The sequence below is a fragment of the Crinia signifera genome, chromosome 8 (genome assembly GCF_055691185.1).
Source record: "Crinia signifera chromosome 8, ASM5569118v1, whole genome shotgun sequence".
Classification (NCBI taxonomy): Eukaryota; Metazoa; Chordata; class Amphibia; order Anura; family Myobatrachidae; genus Crinia; species Crinia signifera.
This window is the reverse complement of record NC_139224.1, coordinates 60,995,828-61,016,010: the sequence shown is the minus strand read 5'-3', so window position 1 is coordinate 61,016,010 and position 20,183 is coordinate 60,995,828. Positions and strand designations below refer to the sequence as shown.

The 20,183-nt window shown below is 43.9% G+C and overlaps 1 protein-coding gene across 3 annotated transcripts in view; it reads left to right on the top strand.

Annotated features, from left to right (window-relative positions):
• Window positions 1-4,851, top strand: part of JOSD1 (Josephin domain containing 1) — a 37,138-nt gene extending 32,287 nt beyond the window's left edge. For all 3 annotated transcript variants that reach the window (XM_083156541.1, XM_083156543.1, XM_083156542.1), the window contains exon 5: window positions 1,945-4,851. In XM_083156541.1, coding sequence (XP_083012667.1) covers window positions 1,945-2,044 — 100 coding nt within the window. In that variant the 3' untranslated portion in view covers window positions 2,045-4,851. The remainder of the gene's footprint in view (window positions 1-1,944) is intronic.
• The last annotated feature ends 15,332 nt before the right edge of the window (window positions 4,852-20,183 follow it).

The window sequence follows — 20,183 nt, the reverse complement described above, 5'->3', positions numbered from 1 at the left end:
ACTGGTTCCTGGGAGGGGAATCAGAGGGGAGGAGCCAGTACACCCAGCTTCAAAGTTATAGATGTGCCTGTCTCCTGCGGATACCCTCTAATACCCAATGTCTTAAGACCATTCCCAGTATCCCATAAGGACTACGTGAAAAGGAATTACCGGTAGGTATTAAATTCCTATTTTCCCACCCTTGATGTTTCTTTGTTGATACAGGGAGACACTCAAAAGACTGAGGAAGGTAGGTATGAGGGCTGGATATACCCAAGGTGGACAGAGTTACAAATAAATCTACCTGGCTAGAGCTGGGGGATGGATTTTGTAAGTAATTTGCTTTTGTCACAACCCCCAGAACATAATAATGTAAGACTGGCTAACACGCATTGCGAGTAAGCATTCCACACACTAGTACATTTGTGTGTTCTCTCCATGTATTTTTATAACTGGTTACTGTTTAAGTTACAATCTACAACTGCAGGATATTCCAAATCTCTGCAATTTTATCATTAGCAGCCATTAAGTTGAGGTCCATCATCTTAGCTGTAGAGTTTTCAGCTCCAATCCTCAGGTATGCCCAGTAGGTCATGCTTTGTGGATTTCTGTACTCATACTTGATCTCTAAATCATGGTCAATAATCTAATATCTCAGACAGAAATCCTCAAACATGACCTGTTGGGAAAACTTGAGGAGGGAGGAGGGGGGGGGGGGGGGGGGCTGGTTGGGATGGGAACACCTGTAGTAGGGAATCATTTGGCAACACCAAAAGATATCTAAAACACAAATGCAAGAAAAAAAGACAAGTAATTGCGTGGGTTCACTAATAAAGATCCTTAAATGTCATATTTTATTGTTTATAAAGGTTTGTGTGTGATGTATTAGTTAAGGGGCATACACACTGGGCAATTACAGTCCCATTTTGCTTAGAAATTGATCTATTGAGATCGCTTAGGAAATGCCCTAAAATTGCCCCCATCAGTTAATTATAACAAGAGTAACTATGTTGCTCCGTGTAACAGTTGAAACAGTGTAAAACTGGGTAAACACCTACAGATTTATCTGGCTCAAATGCTGAAAAATGGACAAAAACAATTGTTTGGATAAATTTGTTAAATCAAATGAATGTCACCCCTTGAGTGGTGGGTTTTGCTGGGACAGGACAAACCTACCAGGTTTGTCCTTCCCCAGCAAAACTCCACCACAGAGCTGTGCTCCCCCTCATCTCTTCTCTGGAAATCGTACGCCGGAGCTCCTGGGTCCTGCCGCTACCCCAGCCGCCGATCATAGTAGGTGGTAGACTCTGGGATGTTTGGGGCTGCTCGGGAGGACTCGGGCACCCCCAAAATCTAGAGTCCCACCAAGCCACGCCGAACATCTCTGAGCCTGTTGCCTGGTTATTACCCGGACAGGTGATGCGCCAGTGGTGCACAGCTGCAGGCACCACTGGGGCACACCATCATCTTGGTGGTATGCCCAGAAATTTTGCGGGACAGCCCGCTGCGGCAACGCAGCTGAGCCCAGAAGAATTCCGGGCATACCACTCAAGTGGTTAATCAATTTATCTGATTGGACATTTTTGGGAGCAAATGTTAATTTTCTCTGGTAGCAATGATTCTAAAGGCAGGAAGGGAAGTGTATGAAATAATTGCTTAATGAACTGTTTTGAAGAGGTGGTGACCAGACCTTTGTAAAAGTTTTGTATAACTGAGAAATCGTTTCAGCAAAATTAGTTGTATTCAAAAGTTTATTATATAGTAAAATAAATGTTTGAGTGGCCTCAAATTTTTGTCTAGTTTGGCAATTTATTGGTTTTCAAACACAGCCACTTGTGGCAACTATCACAATGGTGCTTATGTAAACACCTCAGCTAAACTGATCATACCAATTTGTCTTTGCATAAGGAACAACCTGCTTCTCTTTTAACTTTTCTTATTTTTTTTTTTTTCTTTTCCGTCTAGAAAATTTTTACAGCATCGGCTAAGAGGCAAAAACTGTGAGCTACTTCTAGTGGTGCCAGAGGAGGTTGAAGTTCATCAGCGCTGGCGGACTGACCTATAATCAACCTTAGACTCTATTTTTTTATTATTATTTTTGTCCTCTAATTCACTACAGTTTTTCGGAGTCGTTGACAATCTCTGTTCTGGACAAGGTTTTTCTTCTCCAGAAAAAGGGTCAAGCAAGGAGCCTGGGGGCTTCTCACTTTGACGGTGCAATATGGAGGATTAACCAAGGTGGATTATTTTTATTGCTCTGTGTCGATGCAGAAAGGTGTATGTTTCATCTCAGTAAGGTCTAAAGAAGAAGAAGAAGAAGAAGAAGAAGAAAAAAAACCCCACCAAAAAACCAAACTCCATACAAGTGACATACCGTGTATCTGTGGCTACGCATGTGAATACGACACCGCATCAAACATGGACTAGGAACAGGTTCATGCACCATTGGTTATTGTGACATCTATACAGTGCAATTATCTTATTATTTTTTTTGTATGTTTATTTTATATATGTTATGGGTTTCTGCTGTAACTTTTACAAGGCAGCTGTGGTTTATCCTGATGTAAGCCATGGTTCTAATGTAAAGTATATATTTTATTCTACAAAACATCCTGTATAACATGACTATAAAGAAGCTGAGCCATCCTATTTTATGCACGATGTCTAAAAGCCTCGCCTTGTCAAGGACTAAGAAGTGCTCTTCTAAACCTAAGAAAACTTTGTATAAGAACCGGAAATGGAGCCATTTGGCAACTATAACTTAATCCCATTTACAGACTTTTTTTCTTTGTCTGAGCAAAATATCTGGTGCATTGTTTTTGTGCAGCTGAAATCTGACCTGTTATAAGATAGTCCAGACCCATTGTAGTGTAATAGGCAGTGATAACCGATTCATGTAAATTTGGTCCCTGGTGGCCTAATGCCTGAGCATAGAAGATGTATGATCGGTAAATTGTACCACCACAACAACCTGTTGCGTATATCACCAAAGGAATAAGTAATTTGGTGTCCACCGTTCCGTCTCTGCTTTTGCTTGCACCATTCACTTGGTACTTGCACTTCCAACCCACATCATCTATTTTAAACCAAGTGATTTGATTTGCTGCTTTCATGAAGTCCTAAGCGTTTGACATATCTGTACGAGACCACATGTAGGAGATTATGACCAGGGCAATCTTATGCTGTACAATCCCTGGCGCACACAGTGGGACAGGCTGAAATTGGAATAGACTGATAAAAAGCAAGCTCTCTCTTACAAGAGAGCAACATTCCTCTTTGAAGCCAGCATTTTGCAGATGAGGTTTGGAAAAACACATTTTCCTGTTTTAAAAAACTTTATTCTGTATGAAAAAAGCATCATCTGCAAAGTTTATACTGTTTTGCAAATGATTATATTTATAAACAAATGTTGCCCCTAAATATGTATGTCAGGACCTGTAGCCAGCACTTATGTTCTTGTTCCTTGCCTTTTGCAAGAGCCACTGTGATCACCCACCACCTAAAACACAATTGGGGGCCGGCCAGTGTATGAAGTCAGGATCCAGACTAGCGCATTCTCTAGTGCATTTAGCAAAAGAAAAGCAACAGTCTTCTTGCCATAGGTTAATTTCAGCAGTTATTAATGTCCCACACAAGTAAGTTACTGGCAATTGGTATTGCCTGCCATCTGATATTGGTGACAATCTGTTGTAGCACGTATGATGAAAAGTTAGTTTAAAAGATTTACAGATTTTTTGTTTTCATATTTTTACTCTATTTTGTTTTAAACCGTTTTTGTTTTTGTTTCTTTCAATCTGTTACTTATTGCGTGCTACAAGAATTCCAAATGAATCAATTTGGTGACATTTATACAGAAGTCTTTTTTTCTTTGACTAGTTTATGTTCGATTCTGAACGTAAAGTCAGGTTTACCAAGCAGCAGACTGCTGTGATGCCTTTATCGCCAAGGCTTTTAAGTTGGGGATAACATTAGGTAAAGATTTGATATTGTAATATTTGACCATCCCAGGCTACAATTTGAAATTGTGTGTGAAATACATTAAGGAATCATAGCAGATTCATATTGTAATCCAGGGGTAAGTATACAACCCGTTGATTTATAGCCATTGTTAACATTCCCAGCCAGTAGCACTACAAGCATATTACAATAACTGTTCTATAGCTCAAGTTGCTAAGTTACTGGGCTCCGAGCTGCTAACAAGGTTTGCTGGTTTAACCCCTTCAGTGGTGTTTTTTTTTTTTTTGGGAGCGTTCCCCACTGGGTGAGTGTTTTTTATGGGGAGCACTCCTGTAAAAAAAAAAACCACCACTGCCTCCCTGGGTCCGGGCAGCGCCGCTGAACCGTCAATCAGCCACTGCCCGGCCCTGCACCCTGGCTCCCCATCCCTACATGCTGCGACCCGGCTTGTCATAAGCTGGCGCCGTAGGCTGTAATGTAACAGCCGGGAGGGCGGATGAGCCGGGGTGCGGCGAAGGGGAGGGAGCCGGGCAGCGCTGCTCGGTGCTAATCACTGCCATTCCCAAGACTTTTCCGGGCTTGCCAGCCTGGGCATTAAGGCATAGCCCGGAAAATTATTGGGATTATCAGTGAAGGGATTAATCTGACCACTGCAGGAGATGGTGTAAGTAAGAGTCCTGTTTTACTCACCCACATTACAGCTAGGTAGTCTAAAATCTGGCCTCCTAGCTAATGGTTACAGCTTGTAAGGAACGGACAGCAACACTTGTTCCATAAAACTATCCTACAAAGTCTGAAAACAGATCGTAATGCAGAAAACTATTGAACTTTTTTATGCTATTTTCTGTGCTATTTGTTTACAGAGAAAATGTATTTTGTTATCCAAACATAAAATAAAGCAATAATATAAAGTCAGTGTGATTTGTTTGTGTTGGAGCATTTTACACTGATGAGACCGTTGTGGGGAAAGGAAATGTATGAAAGATTTATAGTCTTTTGTATAATGCGTAATCTAAAATGTATTGAAGAACCGTTTCTCCACAATGACATTTTTGGTTTTGTGGATTCAGAATAAAGCGGTTTAGAAAGTAAACGATGTGCATAAATCGACACAAGCTTTCTGCCTAGTAATAAAAGGGAGGATGGTAGCTTTTATATTACAAACAAGTATAAGCACATGTTTTATGTATTGTTTTTCATTTCCCCAAAAATACTGTTTTTGCTGTATATGAATGTCTACACTGTTGGAGTATGGGGTGATAAGCAAAGATAAATAGGATTTGCAGTAATGTGCAGCACACTATTACGGCTTTCAGATCGCAAATGCAGGGCCTGCATGTGCGGTCTTGTTCACACTGCAAACTGCGAACCGGCAATATTGCCGGTTTGCTTTCATCATTGGGGGGCAAGCGGGGAGGAGGCAGTGCTCCAAGCGCTGCCGCCTCCATAGTGTGACCCATTTAACTCGATGACACCGCAACGAACCGGTAAGAATTCTGGGTACTTGTTTCCTAGCACCGCCACAATCACGGGCATCGCGGGTAATTTTTAATGGTCTACGATGCGACCGACGCGATGCCCGCGATTTCCCATTGAAATGCATTGAAAAAGTCAAAATCGCGTCGGTCGCATCGTCTGCGGGCAAAAAAAGCATAAGATGATACCGACGCGATGCCCGCGATTTCCCATAGGGAACAATGTAAAATGCCTCAATTTAACCAAATCAACATAGGGAACAATGTTAAATGGGCCAGAGAACCCCAAAAAAACCCCTGACCAGTGAAATGGCCCCCCAAAAATAGTTAACGCCACCCCACGATCAACGTCAACCCGAAGCGTGGCGAGCGCAGCGGTACGCGTCCTCCGACCTTTTCATACCCCCACTATCCACGTCGGCGTGGAGTTGAGAATAGATTAGTGTGGCGAGCGCACGCGGATACCTGTGAAGCCCGCGAAGGTACGCGTTTACCGGTGAAGGTATCCGGCTGCGCTCGCCACACTAATCTATTCTCAACTCCACGCCGACGTGGATAGTGGGGGTATGAAAAGGTCGGAGGACGCGTACCGACGCTTCTCGCGGGCTCGCCACACTTCGGGTTGATCGTGGGGTGGCGTTAACTATTTTTGGGGGGCCATTTCACTGGTCAGGGGGGTTTTTGGGGTTCTCTGGCCCATTTAACATTGTTCCCTATGTTGATTTGGTTAAATTGAGGCATTTTACATTGTTCCCTATGGGAAATCGTGGGCATCGCGTCGGTTGCATCGCATGCGATGGATGTGATTTTTTTTACCTGCGATGCCCCAGATCAAGATCGTTGTGGCCGTGCTAGGAAACAAGCACCGAATTCTGCTTTCTTACCGGTTCTTTTTGCCGTGTTGCTACCCATTTGCGGCACCCGGTAACCCCTTTCACAACCCCTTGCACTAATTACCGAGTCGAGCTGACAAGAAACTGACTTGTACCCGGTAATTAGTTTTGATGTGAAAGAGATATATGATTAAACTTAATGTTGTTAATGCCAGTGTTGGCAACTCATATCAGCTCTTTGTGTTATTAAAATGAAAAAGGACAAATGTATACATCACAATGGGATGTTTTTGTCCTATATTTCTTTTTGCATAGATGGTGGAAAATATAGTCTCTGTTTCAGAATAGCAAACTTCTCCATGTCATTAGTAATATAAATTACTATGGATTCTCTTGTTTCACACAGCCACACGTGTATCATCTACAGGTGTCACCATGGTCTATATGTGGTTCCCAATACAACTATCATTTTACATGCCCATTTGGACAGGGCCATAGGTTGTTTCTGATTTATAGATCTACCGTGTCTACACTGTCTACATAGACAGTAAATAGGGCAAGCCAAAAGGTTGTCTTACAATAGGTTGACAGTTTGGTCTTCACCATCCATGTCGACATGGAGAGACAATATAATAGTAGTGTCCTGAGTGTAACGAGGCACTGAGCCCAAAGCATGGCCAGCTATACTTTATGCTAATTGGGGGTCATCTTAATATTGAAACAAAAAAAGTGAAGAACTCCTGTAGACCTTTTTATGTGTCTACCTTTTGACCCTGTCAATCTATTACATGTCGACCATTTGGAGTTGACTTTACTGTCTGTGTGGACACTGTCCATCTAATAACCCATTCTCACTGCCGCAAAAACCCGGTTATTTGCCAGGGCAAGCAGTAATTTCCTGTGTCCTGTATCAGTGTGAAAGGGTCTTTGTGAAATTCCCGGGTGTTATGCCCTGGGAATTAGACACAGGTTTTTTGCAGGATTTTTTCTGGGTAAAACATGGGTGTACGGCAATGTGAACAGCACAGACCCGTGTTTTTCACACATGATGCCAAAAAAAAAAAGCTCATTGAGGGATTGTCAGCACTGGGGTTTCTTGTGTTCCCGGATGTGACCGTGGTGGACCAGTGGAGGGCGCTGGAAAGCAGGAGGCTTGATATGACATGCACGGGTAACCAGGGCACAGCGAACCAGAGGGTTGGCGGAGACCAGAAGCAGGGGCGCGGAGTCTAACTTGCCAGCGGTATTCACCAGGGAGTCCCGCAAGGAACTTTGGTCGTGGCCTGGGACTGGGGACACTGGAGACTTGAGGATATGTCTTGAGACGGCCTGGGAGCCGGGGATGACAGTGAACAGCCTGGGAGCTGTGGGACGGCCGAGGATGACAGGGTCAGCTTGAAGAAGCTTAACTAAGCGAAACACGTGTCCTGTCCTCTGTAGTACTAGAGAATAGGCTGTTTGGTGTCAGTATAGGAAATTTATTGTCCGTATAGAATACTGTCATACCAGGTGTACCTGCATAGTACTTAGGAGATGGGTGTTGTGCAGTCATTTTATTAGAGGGCATACCCTAATTAAGAACCATCAGGGGATACCCTTTATTACTATTAAGTATCAGGGTGGTGCAGCAGCATATTTAAAGTAAGCAAGTGCTAGAGACAAATCTGCCCAGCAGATGGCACTATTGCTCCACACCTTTTTCTCTTGAGATATTACACGAGATTTTTTTCTCAATTGCACAACACCTAAGCGATACAAATAGACAGAATTTATCCACCTAATGTCTATATTTGAATAGAATAAACATTGTTTCTCTCCTAAAATATTACAAAAGAAGCCAGTTACACCATTGAAAGCCAATTGAGGCAAAATATTTAAAGTGTAATCTGGTGGGGATTAGAATCATTCTCCATCTGTGATAGACTAATATTGTCAGAGAACACCTGGGTGGGGAATATACCCCTGTATACACCCAAACACCACCACCTACAGTCATCTCTAGCTACATTTTAAATCTTTAAAGCACAAATCTTTTTCTTCTAAAACACTATTAAATGTAGGTGTGTCAATGTGAATTTTAACCTCTTATGTTCGCTATGGGTGGCCGTCTCCTTATCCAATCTATACCTAATAAAGATAAAAAGAGCTCCCACCATTTTTAGAAAATAAGGAATATACCAAAGAAATTGGTTGATTTTTCAACAAGGAGTGCATCCAATACAGACTGTTTTACTCTTTCTGTTTTTGTCCTGCCTGTAACGTTTGGGATAGCACCCCCACTGGTGTTGACAAACACACACTGGAACTTTGCCCACCAAATTAGGGCATTAACCCAAATATGTGTGCAGAACTCTAAAAAACCATATCATGACAGGGAGCTGCGTGAGTTGATGACCTGGGAGTCGTTAGTCGACGGCCTAGAAGCCTGAGGTGTAGCTGTCGATATCCAGAAGGAAGTTTGTTAAAGTCTCTGGCGGCACGTCAGTGCACAGTCGACCAGGGATGTTGGCAGTGGAGATGGAATGTGACAAATACTGTAGCACAGCAACTGATGGTCGTCGGAGAGGACACAGGTGGTATTGGTCACTAGGAGACTGCAGTAGCTGAGAGTTGACCTGGATGTTGACAGTGCCTGTCGACAGATCAGGGCTGAGATGGAGAAAGTCACTGATGATAAAAGCAATGTGGCCTGGGAGCCAATGGAGTCTAGCCTGGAAGCTAGCGAGGGATTGCTGGCCAGTGCCAGCGGTGTCCTCTGCTGGGGATAGCTTGCTCACTCAATCGCAGAAGTAGAATTAGCAGGAGTCTCTGGAAGATGTACGGAACCAGGTAAGTATCAGCAGCAACAGGGGCATGTGGAGATGGTATCGCTGGTAAGACTGGATAGCCAGGAGCCTTGGGAACTTCTCTGACACAGGAGTACACTCAGGGAACAGATAAGAGCAATTGTTCAAGGCAAGGAAGTTAGGCCCAAGGCCTGAACTATATCCCCCTTGCCTTTTCATGATTGGCTGCAAGCCGCAGCATCAATCAGGACCAGTGTACACCTTGATTCTGCTACAGGTGTACAGGTCACAGTTCCGACAAGGGGGCAGTGTGATTTGGCTGACACAGTCAGCTGGCCACAGGTGTCATGGCGGCGCCCATACTGCATGGGTCCAGAGTGAAACTGGCAAGGGGCTTCGCCAATTGCCCACGGGGCCCCAAGGGACATCACACCACGATCCATCACCTGAGGCGGCACAAGAATTGGACCTGCAGCGCAGGGCGGACCAGTGTGAAGGTAGGGGACGTGGTCGCAAACAGAACTGCGCACCGCGGTTTGTGACAGGGATGTAATCATGTGATATGTGACAGCCAGCCAATAAAAGCTGTTTTTTAAACAGCCAATCACAGCAATTTGTACAAATGTCCCAACACCCAATCAAAGCTGCAACACTTGTTGGAAGGCAGACCATGGAAAGCAGTGTGAAAGGGGCAGACATGGGAAATTCCCGGGTCTGAGGTGCAGTGTGAAGCGGGTCTGTTGAGCTGTCAAGCTCTGTGCCCTGCCAAAAATCTGGCAAGAAAAACCTGGGATTTTGAAGGGCGGCAATGAGAACGCAGCATCATAATTCACACCCATGTAGGGGTGAACACTTATTTATTTATTTACTTATTAACAGTTTCTTATATAGCGCATACAGATTCCGCAGCGCTTTTACAGAGTATAGTTGCTCATTCACATCAGTCCCTGCCCCAGTGGAGCTTACAATCTATATTCCCTACCACATGTACACGCACACACAGACATTCTAGGGTTAATTTTTGTTGGGAGCCAATTAGCCTACCAGTATATTTTTGGATTGTGGGAGGAAACCGGAGTACCCGGAGTAAACCCACGCAAACACGGGGAGAATATACAAACTCCGCACAGTTAGAGCCATGGTGGGTATTGAACCCATGACCTCAGCGCTGTGAAGCAGTAATGCTAACCATAACACTTGCAGATCATGACAATGTAGGGTTACCACCTAGTCCCTTTAATTCCGGACACATATTAATTACACAGGTTCTGTGGCTGGCTGACTTCAAGACTCCACTTCACCTGATTTTAAACTGCCACAGAACCTGTGTAATTAACATGTGTCTGGAATTAAAGGGACTAGGTGGTAACCCTATGACAATGTGTATTGAATAATATTGTGCCTAGACACCAAACTGCCTGAGCATGCCTTTTATTGGCAGTCCAATGAACCAAACGCAAACTCTAGTACAAGCCTCTTCTTTTTTTTTTTTTTAAATCCCCCCAAATTTGTTTCACCATCTCCTACCTGCATACCCTCATGACCAGCGTATAGTTTAGCACCTATATGATCGTTGTATGACATACTTTTTGATAGATCCATTATCTGCTGCATTCACCTGAAATGACTTCCAACACATCCTTTGTACCAGGTTATGTGATTGGTACATGCTATGCAAGGGCTTCCGATGGAGGAAGCAGTATACTGATTAGGCTGCACCTGCTATCAGGTTCTGGAATGAGAGGGAAATATCTGAGTGAATGAAAGATCTTAGTTATCCATGCTGGAGCGGTTTGTGTGTTAAATAAGCAAATAACACCCCAGCATGGTTGGGGTAATCAGTGGTGCAAGTAGAATTTTTTTCTTGGTGGTACTGATAGCCTTCACCAAAAATGGGCATGGTCATGTGTCATCAGGGGGCGTGGTCACACAAAGCTAGAGGAGTGACTAAATGACAATAGAGGCGTGGACACAGGAGACAGGGAATGAGAAACTGGGAATGACTGGGGGTGGGTTGACTCTTGCATGGGGGAGAGCCAGGCAGCTTGTGCTTACAATAGTGGAGCCTGCTCTTCATGCTGTCGGCGCTGCTGATGCCTGTCAGTGTGACAGGCTAAATCAGCAGTAGCCGGTAGCTGCATACAGCACCAATCATAACGCTGGGTGGGGGGGGCTGCGGATGCATTATATTTAGACTTAAAATGAAAATAGAAATGACAGTGGATCAGGGGTAAGTGGTACTGCGTACCTGCAACATACTTCTTACAGGTACTCCGTACCACGCCGTACCCCCTTACTTGCAACACTGGGGGTAATGTTAAAGCATTGCATGGCAAGAGACTTCTGATTTTGAAAGAGGGATTGTTTGGGAAAAGCTTAAGGGGGGAATTAAATTTGGACCCCTGACTTCAATGTGCCATTATGGAATGACATGTAATGTTCATTAGTATATCAACATTCACTCCATAGAGGTTCCCGTGGAATCTTGCGATGCTGACACTACTGTATTGGGCCTCAATGCAATGCTTGGCACATTGCCAACAATTGATCTATTTAAGGTTTTGGAGGGAGATCTGGCATTGCTGAGTCTGGATACTGATCTGAAGCGGAATGCTGCAGTGAAACACAATAGGGGGAAAATTTATTAAAGTGTGAGTCTTTAGAAGTGAGAGATGTTGCCCATAGCAACCAATCCGATTTTAGCTATTATAGTCTATAAGTTGAGGAACTACACATCCCAGCATGCCTTGCATCAGTTTCAGCATGGCCAGATAGCAAAACTAATGCAAAGCATCCTGGGATGCGTAGTTCCTCAACATCTGGAGGGCCACAATTGCCCAGCCCTGTGCTAGATAAATGATAAGTAGAATCTGATAGGTTGCTATGTACAATGTCTCTCGCTTCTAAAAACTCACACTAGCAAATTTACCCCTAGGGGGGAATTTACAAATATGGGAGTTCTAGTTCAGATGGGATGTTGCTATGGGCAACCAAACATATCCTATTATCTTCTAGAAGGTGTTAAATAAGAAGTATATTCTGATTGATTGCCCATATCAAATAGAACTCCCATCTTAGTAAATGTCCCCCCTAGAATCATCCACAATATGTAGGTATTTCTGTGCAGGAACAGCATGATGAGACTTGCTGAATTCAAAACTCACAGGATGATTTACACAGAAGGTTAATCAGCAGCTAGCAGCACAGACCATTTTGTGTCATTTCTATCAGGGGTAACCTATTCTACTCAGGGTAATCCTACGCAATGCTCCCAAGATGGCTGCCTCTCCTGGTACCTTGTTAGGGTGGAATACACAACCTATGAAAGTTATTATCCAAAATGCTCCACCAATCTTGCATTGTGCCTACTGTGCTCTCAATGCTTTATTTTATGTTTGTATAATGTCTCTATTGCTGTACTACCTAAATTCTATGTATTATGTGCATAGTTTTGATGTCCGAAAAGTACCTTGAGTCCTGCTTGAGAAAGTGCACTAAATAAATAAAACTTAGATGTTTAGCTTACAGAAAACTCATGAGATATTGGACAGATGGCAGAGGAAAGTCACAAAATAATATAAATTTCATCAGGATCGTGACCTAGAGTGGGTAGAACAGCACATTAATGGTCCTTGATATCTGTGGCTTAATTCCATGAGCATGGCAAAACATGTAAGCAACTGCAGATCATTCATTGCCAATGTCAACCTGTAAAATCACCAGTCAGTTAAATTAAAATGATCAAATAAAAGCTCCACAGAGGAAAGAGTTGAGGGGTTGCACCAGGCAATACATATTTGTCAGTTAAGTGGATTGATTGACAGTATGGTTTATGGGTTGCAGCTCATTGGCGACGGGTCATATTCAACATCCATTATGCTCTTGACCAATACTGTGTGGTGGTGTTAACCCACTGAACAAACTCCTGAGTGCTTGGGTCCAACAATTACGTATTTTGGTGTGGAGGACATTTTCTAAGCAGGGTTTGAAAATGTCAACATATTTGCAACTTAACCCTGCACTCACTACAGATTCATTTGGTTTTCTAAACCTTTGCTCTGGGGGAAATGTAGCATTTGTTGTTGCTGTGCTGTATGGTGCTCGATGATGAGGGTGTCATTGGTAATATACTGCAAGTGACCTGTGTGATATCTTATGATGTTTGCTGACATTTCCAATCTCAGACATCTATGTCGAATGATCAAAGCAAGGTCCAGTTCCTTCAAGAATTTTTGTCACATGCCTTTCTTATTTACTCCAAAGTTGGGCACAAATTCAGTAAAAATCAGAAATACGTTCAAAGCAGTGCTGTCAATCATTATGTAAAAGACACTCATTGGCCAATGGATTGTTTTTCTTGCCACGGTGTATAAGCTGCGCATTTGATCAGGACTGTCCACACCACTTTTTTTCTGGATGCATATTGGAAGAGAAAAATACATATATTACATGGAAGGTACCATGGGGTCCATTTAATCCCAAATGGAAATAAACAAAAAAAACATGAAATATGGTGAATGTGTGCCATATTGTTAGGAAGGCCATCCTGTATAAGCATCAGAGCACTAACCTGGAAAAGCTGCCATAGGATTTGTCCTACTGTTACTCTGGAATGCACAACAGAATTTACTGTAAGTGTGGATGAGCTCACAGACCATGTCTAGGTAGACAGTCAATAAGTTGATATAAAAATGTCAATACGCGCTAGATCGACATTGACAAAGGTCGGCATATCAAAAGGTTTACATGAGTTTCAACACCTGAGCACATGGATCCCAATTAGTGTAACCTGTACCCTTGCATGACTTGCTTCTGTTGCCATGCTTCACCAGCTTTACCATTTCCAAATAGAGTTCACGTGAATGGTAAAACATGAAAAACTTTTTAAAAATTGTGAATAGGTCATGTTGACCTTTTCATGTGCTGACCTGTTGTCAAGGTTGCCCTAGTGCATGTTGACCCTTTGGTGTCGACCTACTGGGTGGGCTCAGTACCCTTTACTGTTCCCAGTCAGACTTAACGTGGATAGTAAAGTATGAAACAGTCCAAAAAGTGGAAATAAAAAGGTGAAAAAAACTCATGTCAAACTTTTCATGTGTTGATCTGTTTCATGGCGAACCATTTGCATGTTGAGCTTTTGCCAATGTTTATCTTTTGTATGTTGACCTTTTGGTATTCACCTGTAGGTAAAAAGGGGAGCGGGCAACAGTGGAGTGGGGTGTTAGGCCAGCTGCTCAAACACAAGGGAAGGTCAACAAATAACATATATAGAAAAAAAAGATAAGGGTGGTGCGCGAAAGAAAATAATTTGATCAATTGGATATTACATTAATAGATAAACAGTTGTTTGTTATATAAAATTTGCAATAGAAAACATTGGTAAAAAAAATGCAATTGATGCATATACAATAAATTGATAACATCAAATCATTAAGAAAAACTTAACTGAATTAACTATTGAAAGACTTGGGAAAGAATAAAGTGGTAGAATTATTTGCAGTACCGCTTGTTCCTATAATGCTCCCTTTGTAGTGATGGTAGTTCCCAAATTGTATGTCCGAGGTTGAGGTGTACTGGATAAGATGGGTATCCATATTCCTGACTGGGTTGCAGCCTGTAATGTAGTTCCAGAACTGGAGTTAGGCTCTCCCAAGTTGGAGTCCCAAGATTGAGCAGGTGGTGGTGTCACAAATTGATTGTATTCCAGGTAGACCATAAATGGAGGACTGGGGAGTTGGTGATTGAAGAAGGGAGCTAGTCCAAGGTGGATTGAATATAGTGGATCCCAAGGTTTGACAACAAGAGTGTGTTCTAACGCGTTTTGTTGTCTCCTGACAACCTTTTCAAAGGTTTTTGAATCACTGGATCTTTGAGAAAACCGCCGGTAAGACGTAGGCGGGGAAACGCCTACGTCTTACTACCAATTTTGAGCCACCCAAACCACTGCTGCCAGCATGTACATGAATGGCGAGTTGAAAGCCATTAAGCTGTCTACAACTAGCATTAGAGACAGCATTCTGTGAATAATCAAAAACGGTCTCCCAGACACTTTAGATATATAAGTGCATTATATTGTCAGTCTGGTCGATTATAAATGCGGCTTCAAATCTCAACAAGTGACTTGCCTAATTAACAAAAGACTGTGACTTTTTTGCAAGTGCTGTGTACTAGCTAATCACCTCAATAATCCATTCTCAGCAACTTGTTGGCATTTATTAAGGAATATTGTGACTGTACTAACAATATTAACCCCTTGAGTGGTGGCTTTTGCTGGGGCAGGACAAACCTACCAGGGCAGGTTTGTCCTGCCCCAGCAAAACCCACCACAGAGTTGTGGGCCACCCCCTCATCTGGCGCCGTCTGCCAGAGCTCCTGTGCCCTGCCGCCGATCATAATAGTTGGCAGGCTCGCGGATGTTCGGGGAGGACTCGGGCGCCTGAAATCCCGAGTCCTCCAAGCCGCGCCGAACATCCCCGAGCCTGCCGTCTGCTATTTACTAGAACTAATGGCGACGAGGGCAGGGGAGCTCCGGCGTACAATCGCCGGAGCTGAGTGGGATTGATGGGGAGGAGAGCGGAGCGGCCACTGGGGGGGGGGTGCCCGGACAGGCGATGTGCCAGTGGCCCGCTGCGGCAGCCTTTCCGGGCATACCACTCAAGTGGTTAATGAAGACAGCTTCTTTCATTCCAACTATCAGTGGATCAATTATAGCCTTTTTTTTTATTTTTTTTAAACCAAAACAATATATATATATATATATATATATATATACACACACACATATACACACACACTTTTTCTTCTTTTGTTGTATCGACCGATACATATTATATTGGTTCATCAATTTGTTGATAATCTTGTTATATATTTATAGTTTTATTTCTGTATATGTATTAAATTGTCTTTTTTTATACATGAAATTTATTGCTATTAATTATTCTTGGTTCCTAATTGTGTCACTCCCAAATGGTAACACACTTTCTGTAGCGGAGTTGTATCTAATCACAGTAGGTTCATGGGTTTGCCAGTTGCGCGTGTGTAGCGAACGGTTTCACCTCAGTTTCTTCATTCCTGGTTTGTTTTGAGTGGTCGGATGCATGATGGATTCCTCCAGATCAGCACAAAGAGCTGTTATCAAATTTCTTCGTACAGAAGGCGAGCATCTTCCAGAAATTTTGGCTGTGGAAACTAGTTAGTCAGAATCATCAGATCACCAAACGTGAAATTGCTGCTGTACTGTCATAATCCACAACAAGCTTGATTATGGGAAGAACAGGTTCAGGTCAACAGGCTAGGCGCAAAACATTTCTCAAGTGGATATGTGAATAATCTGGACCCACAGTGGGGAATTTTTACCAGAACAAAGATTTATTGTACATAAATTTCACAATTAAAATTGCAAATGCAGAAAACAGGTGGTACAAAGTGCAAGTGCAACAGAAGTACATTAGATGGTTCCAAAGTAAAAATGCATAAATATTTCAAAGTGCATATACAATGGATATGACGGGGAATCTGATGCTTTATCTCACCATTCCAGGAAGGTGCGGTGGGCTAGGTGCTATAGATGGTGGGTCCCGGGTAGCAGGAATAAAAGCACCACCGCACAGGCTTTGGATGGGGACAAACAGGTGTAGCAGCAGAGTCCTCCCGTCAGAGCGTTGGCATCCTCATAACATGTTTCGGAATCAGGTTCCTTCTTCAGATGTGGATGCCAACACACTGAAGGAAAGGGTTTTTATACCCTAGGTGATTAGCTAATCCAAATCACCTGTATTGCACACCTCCGTTTTTCCGGAAGTGACGTTTTTGTTAATGTGCACTTCAGATGATTTTCCCCCTGATTGTGCATAGAATAGGAGTCCCCCGCATTGTAGTTCCGCTTAAATGCGGATAAGGGCGAACTAGGCATTAGGAGTTGAATGCGCAGCGTCTCATAGCGTTCAAACCGGAAGTCGCGTCGCCGGATGTGACGTTTGCGTTCCAAAACGCTTCCTGTTTGCGTTCCACTGCGGCTTATTTCACTTACAGGATCAACAATACATAATTTACAAAAAAACTGACGATTCTTGTTTGCATATACGACGGTGACCCTTCATCACTCAATGGTATTCATTCACAAAAGGAGTCCCATAGCGTTATTGTGATGTTTCTTGTATTTCCATATCTCCATTTGGAAACTGGCAACAGATTGGGCACGAAGTCCTATATAAGCTTGATTATGGCAAAGTTTGTACACACTGGGTGCCCACGGGAGTTTGCTTGACCCATATCTTTGGCACCTTAAATAAAAAATAAATAAAAACGTGACAAGGTAGTGCAGAACACTGGAAAACTGGATCCATCACCATCCCAGGAGTTTTTTTACACTGAAGCCATCCCCTCCCTTCCTACGTACTGTGATCACTGCATCAATATCAATTATGTGTAGTTGTAATGTTACACATGAACTGTAATGAAATATTTTTTACATCCAGCCGTAGTCTCCTTTCCATTTGGGCATACTTTATATTATATCTGCCTAGAAATGTATTATATTAATAAAAAAGGGATTTTTGTAAGAACTTACCGTTGGAATCCCTTTCTCTGACATGGTCCTGGTGACACAGCTCAACATTGGGATGTAGGAGGGTCCGTAGGAGCCAGGCACCTATCCTAAAGCTTTTGGAGGGTAGGCTCCTCCCTTCTGCATCCCAGACTCCTCAGTTCAATCTTTCAAAGCCACTGGACTACATTAACTCAGTACAAACGCCTGCACATATTATATGCACAATTTCAAAAAATAACTTTCCAACCATATATAACATGAAACATCATGAACCTGGCATACTTACTGAGCGTAAGGGAGGGATCGCTGTGTCACCAGGACCATATCAGAGAAAGGGATTTGAACGGTAAGTTCTTACAAAAATCCCTTTTTCTCTTTCAATGGTCCTGGTGACACAGCTCAACATTGGGACGTTCCAGAGCCGGTCCTTTGGGTGGGTACGCTCAGGTCTGCAGCTCTCATCACTGCTCGCCCGAATGATGCGTCCTTTAACACGAACTCATGGAACCTATAGAATTTGGCAAAAGTGTGAACAAGTGGCGGCCCTGCAAACCTGCTCAGCTGTGGCCCCATGTCGAACCGCCCAAGAGGTGGCGACCGACCTGGTGGTATGCGCATTAATCCTGGCTGGCACAGGCCTACCAACCTTAGTATATGCAAAGGCAATGAAAGAACGCAACCACCTAGCAATGGTCTGCTTAGAAGCAGGCCAACCAATCTTGTGCACATCATACAAGACTAGCAAAGTGTCAGTCTTCCTGACACCCTTCACCCTGTCCACATAAATGCGCAAGGCGCGCACAACATCCAAATTCCTCAACTTGTCCCTTTTCCTTGAACCCTCTGGGGGTTGAAACACAGGTAGAACTATCTCCTGATTTAAATGAAAAGCAGAGACTACTTTTGGCAAAAATTGGGGTACTGTTCGAAGGACAGCCCTATCATCATGAATCATAAGGAAGGGAGACTTGCAGGACAATGCTCCCAACTCATATACTCTCTTTGCTGACGCAACCGCCAACAAAAATGCAAGCTTCCATGTAAGGAACTTAAGGTCAGCCGACCTCAACGGCTCAAAAGGTGCCTTTTGAAGACACTCCAGAACCAGCGATAAATCCCATGGAGCCACTGGTTGGTTGTAGGGAGGTTTCAATCGAGAAACCCCCTGCAGGAAGGTCTGCACCTCCGGTAACAATGCTATCCTTTTCTGGAAATAAATTGACAAGGCCGAGATCTGTACCTTGAGTGACTGAAGGCTTAACCCAGATGAGAAGCCATCCTACAAAAACTCCAGCAATTTAGACAATCAAAATCGCGATGTGTGCGACTTCTGCCTTTCACACCACCTAATATAGGTCTTCCAGACCCTATAATAGTTTGCAGAAGACACTGAATTCCTAGCTTTCACCATGGTGTTAACCACAGCCTCCGAGAACCCCTTGTTCTTCAAGATGGTGGTCTCAACAGCCAAGCCGTCAAATTTAGCCGAGCTGAATCCAGGTGATTGTACGGCCCTTGGTTTAACAGGTCTGACCTCAGAGGTAGACGCCACGAGTCCACAGACAATCTCTGAAGCCTCGAGTACCAGTACCTCCTTGGCCAATCTGGGGCCACTAGAATCACCGGAATTGCTTGGGACTGGATTCTTTTCAATACTCTCGCCAGCATTGGAAACAGCGGGAAGACATAAAGCAGATTCCCCTCCCAGGGGATGGTCATAGCATCCACTGCTTCGGCTCGTGGATCTCTCATCCTGGCATAGAACCTGGGCCCTGATGATTGAACCTTGATGCCATCAGGTCCACATCCGGAGTTCCCCACTTCAATGTAATTTGAAGAAATACCTGTGGGTTCAGGCTCCATTCCCCTTCCAGCAGCTCCTCCCTGCTCAGGAAATCGGCCTCGATATTCTCCACCCCTGGGATAAATATCGCTGATAACGCTGGAACATTCAGCTCCGCCCACAGAAAAATCCGGGAAACCTCCCACATGGCCAGCTTGCTGCGTGTGCCTCCCTGATGATTCAAGTACGCCACAGCCGTGGCGTTGTCGGTCTGAATCCTCAAAGGAAGACCCTGCACTCTTTCTCCTGCCAGAGATATCACCTTCCACACAGCCCGCAGTTCCAGGATGTTGATCGGCAAGGCAGACTCCTCCGAGGTCCATAATCCCTGCAGGCGCAGGTCCAAAACCACTGCCCCCCCAGCCCCTGAGACTGGCGTCGGTAGTGACTAGCAGCCAGTCCCAGGACTGCAGAGACCGACCCCACTGAAGGGAATCCACCATTGCAGGGAAGACCGTGTTTCTGGAGACAACACTATGTGCTCTAACTTCATGGTCTGAGTATTCCCCGACCAAGATGTCAGGATGTTCCACTGGAACACCCAAGAGTGGAACCTGGCAAACTGTAACGTCTCGAAAGACGCCACCATCTTCCCCAACAGTTTGAGACACCTCCAAACCGATGGGCTCTGAGACCCGAGGATCTCCCGGACCAAGGAGGCCAGGTCCCTGGCCTTCGTCTCTGGTAGGAATACCCGATGTAGATGGGTATCCAGGACAACTCCCAGGAACTGGAGTCTCTGTGACGGCACCAACTGAGACT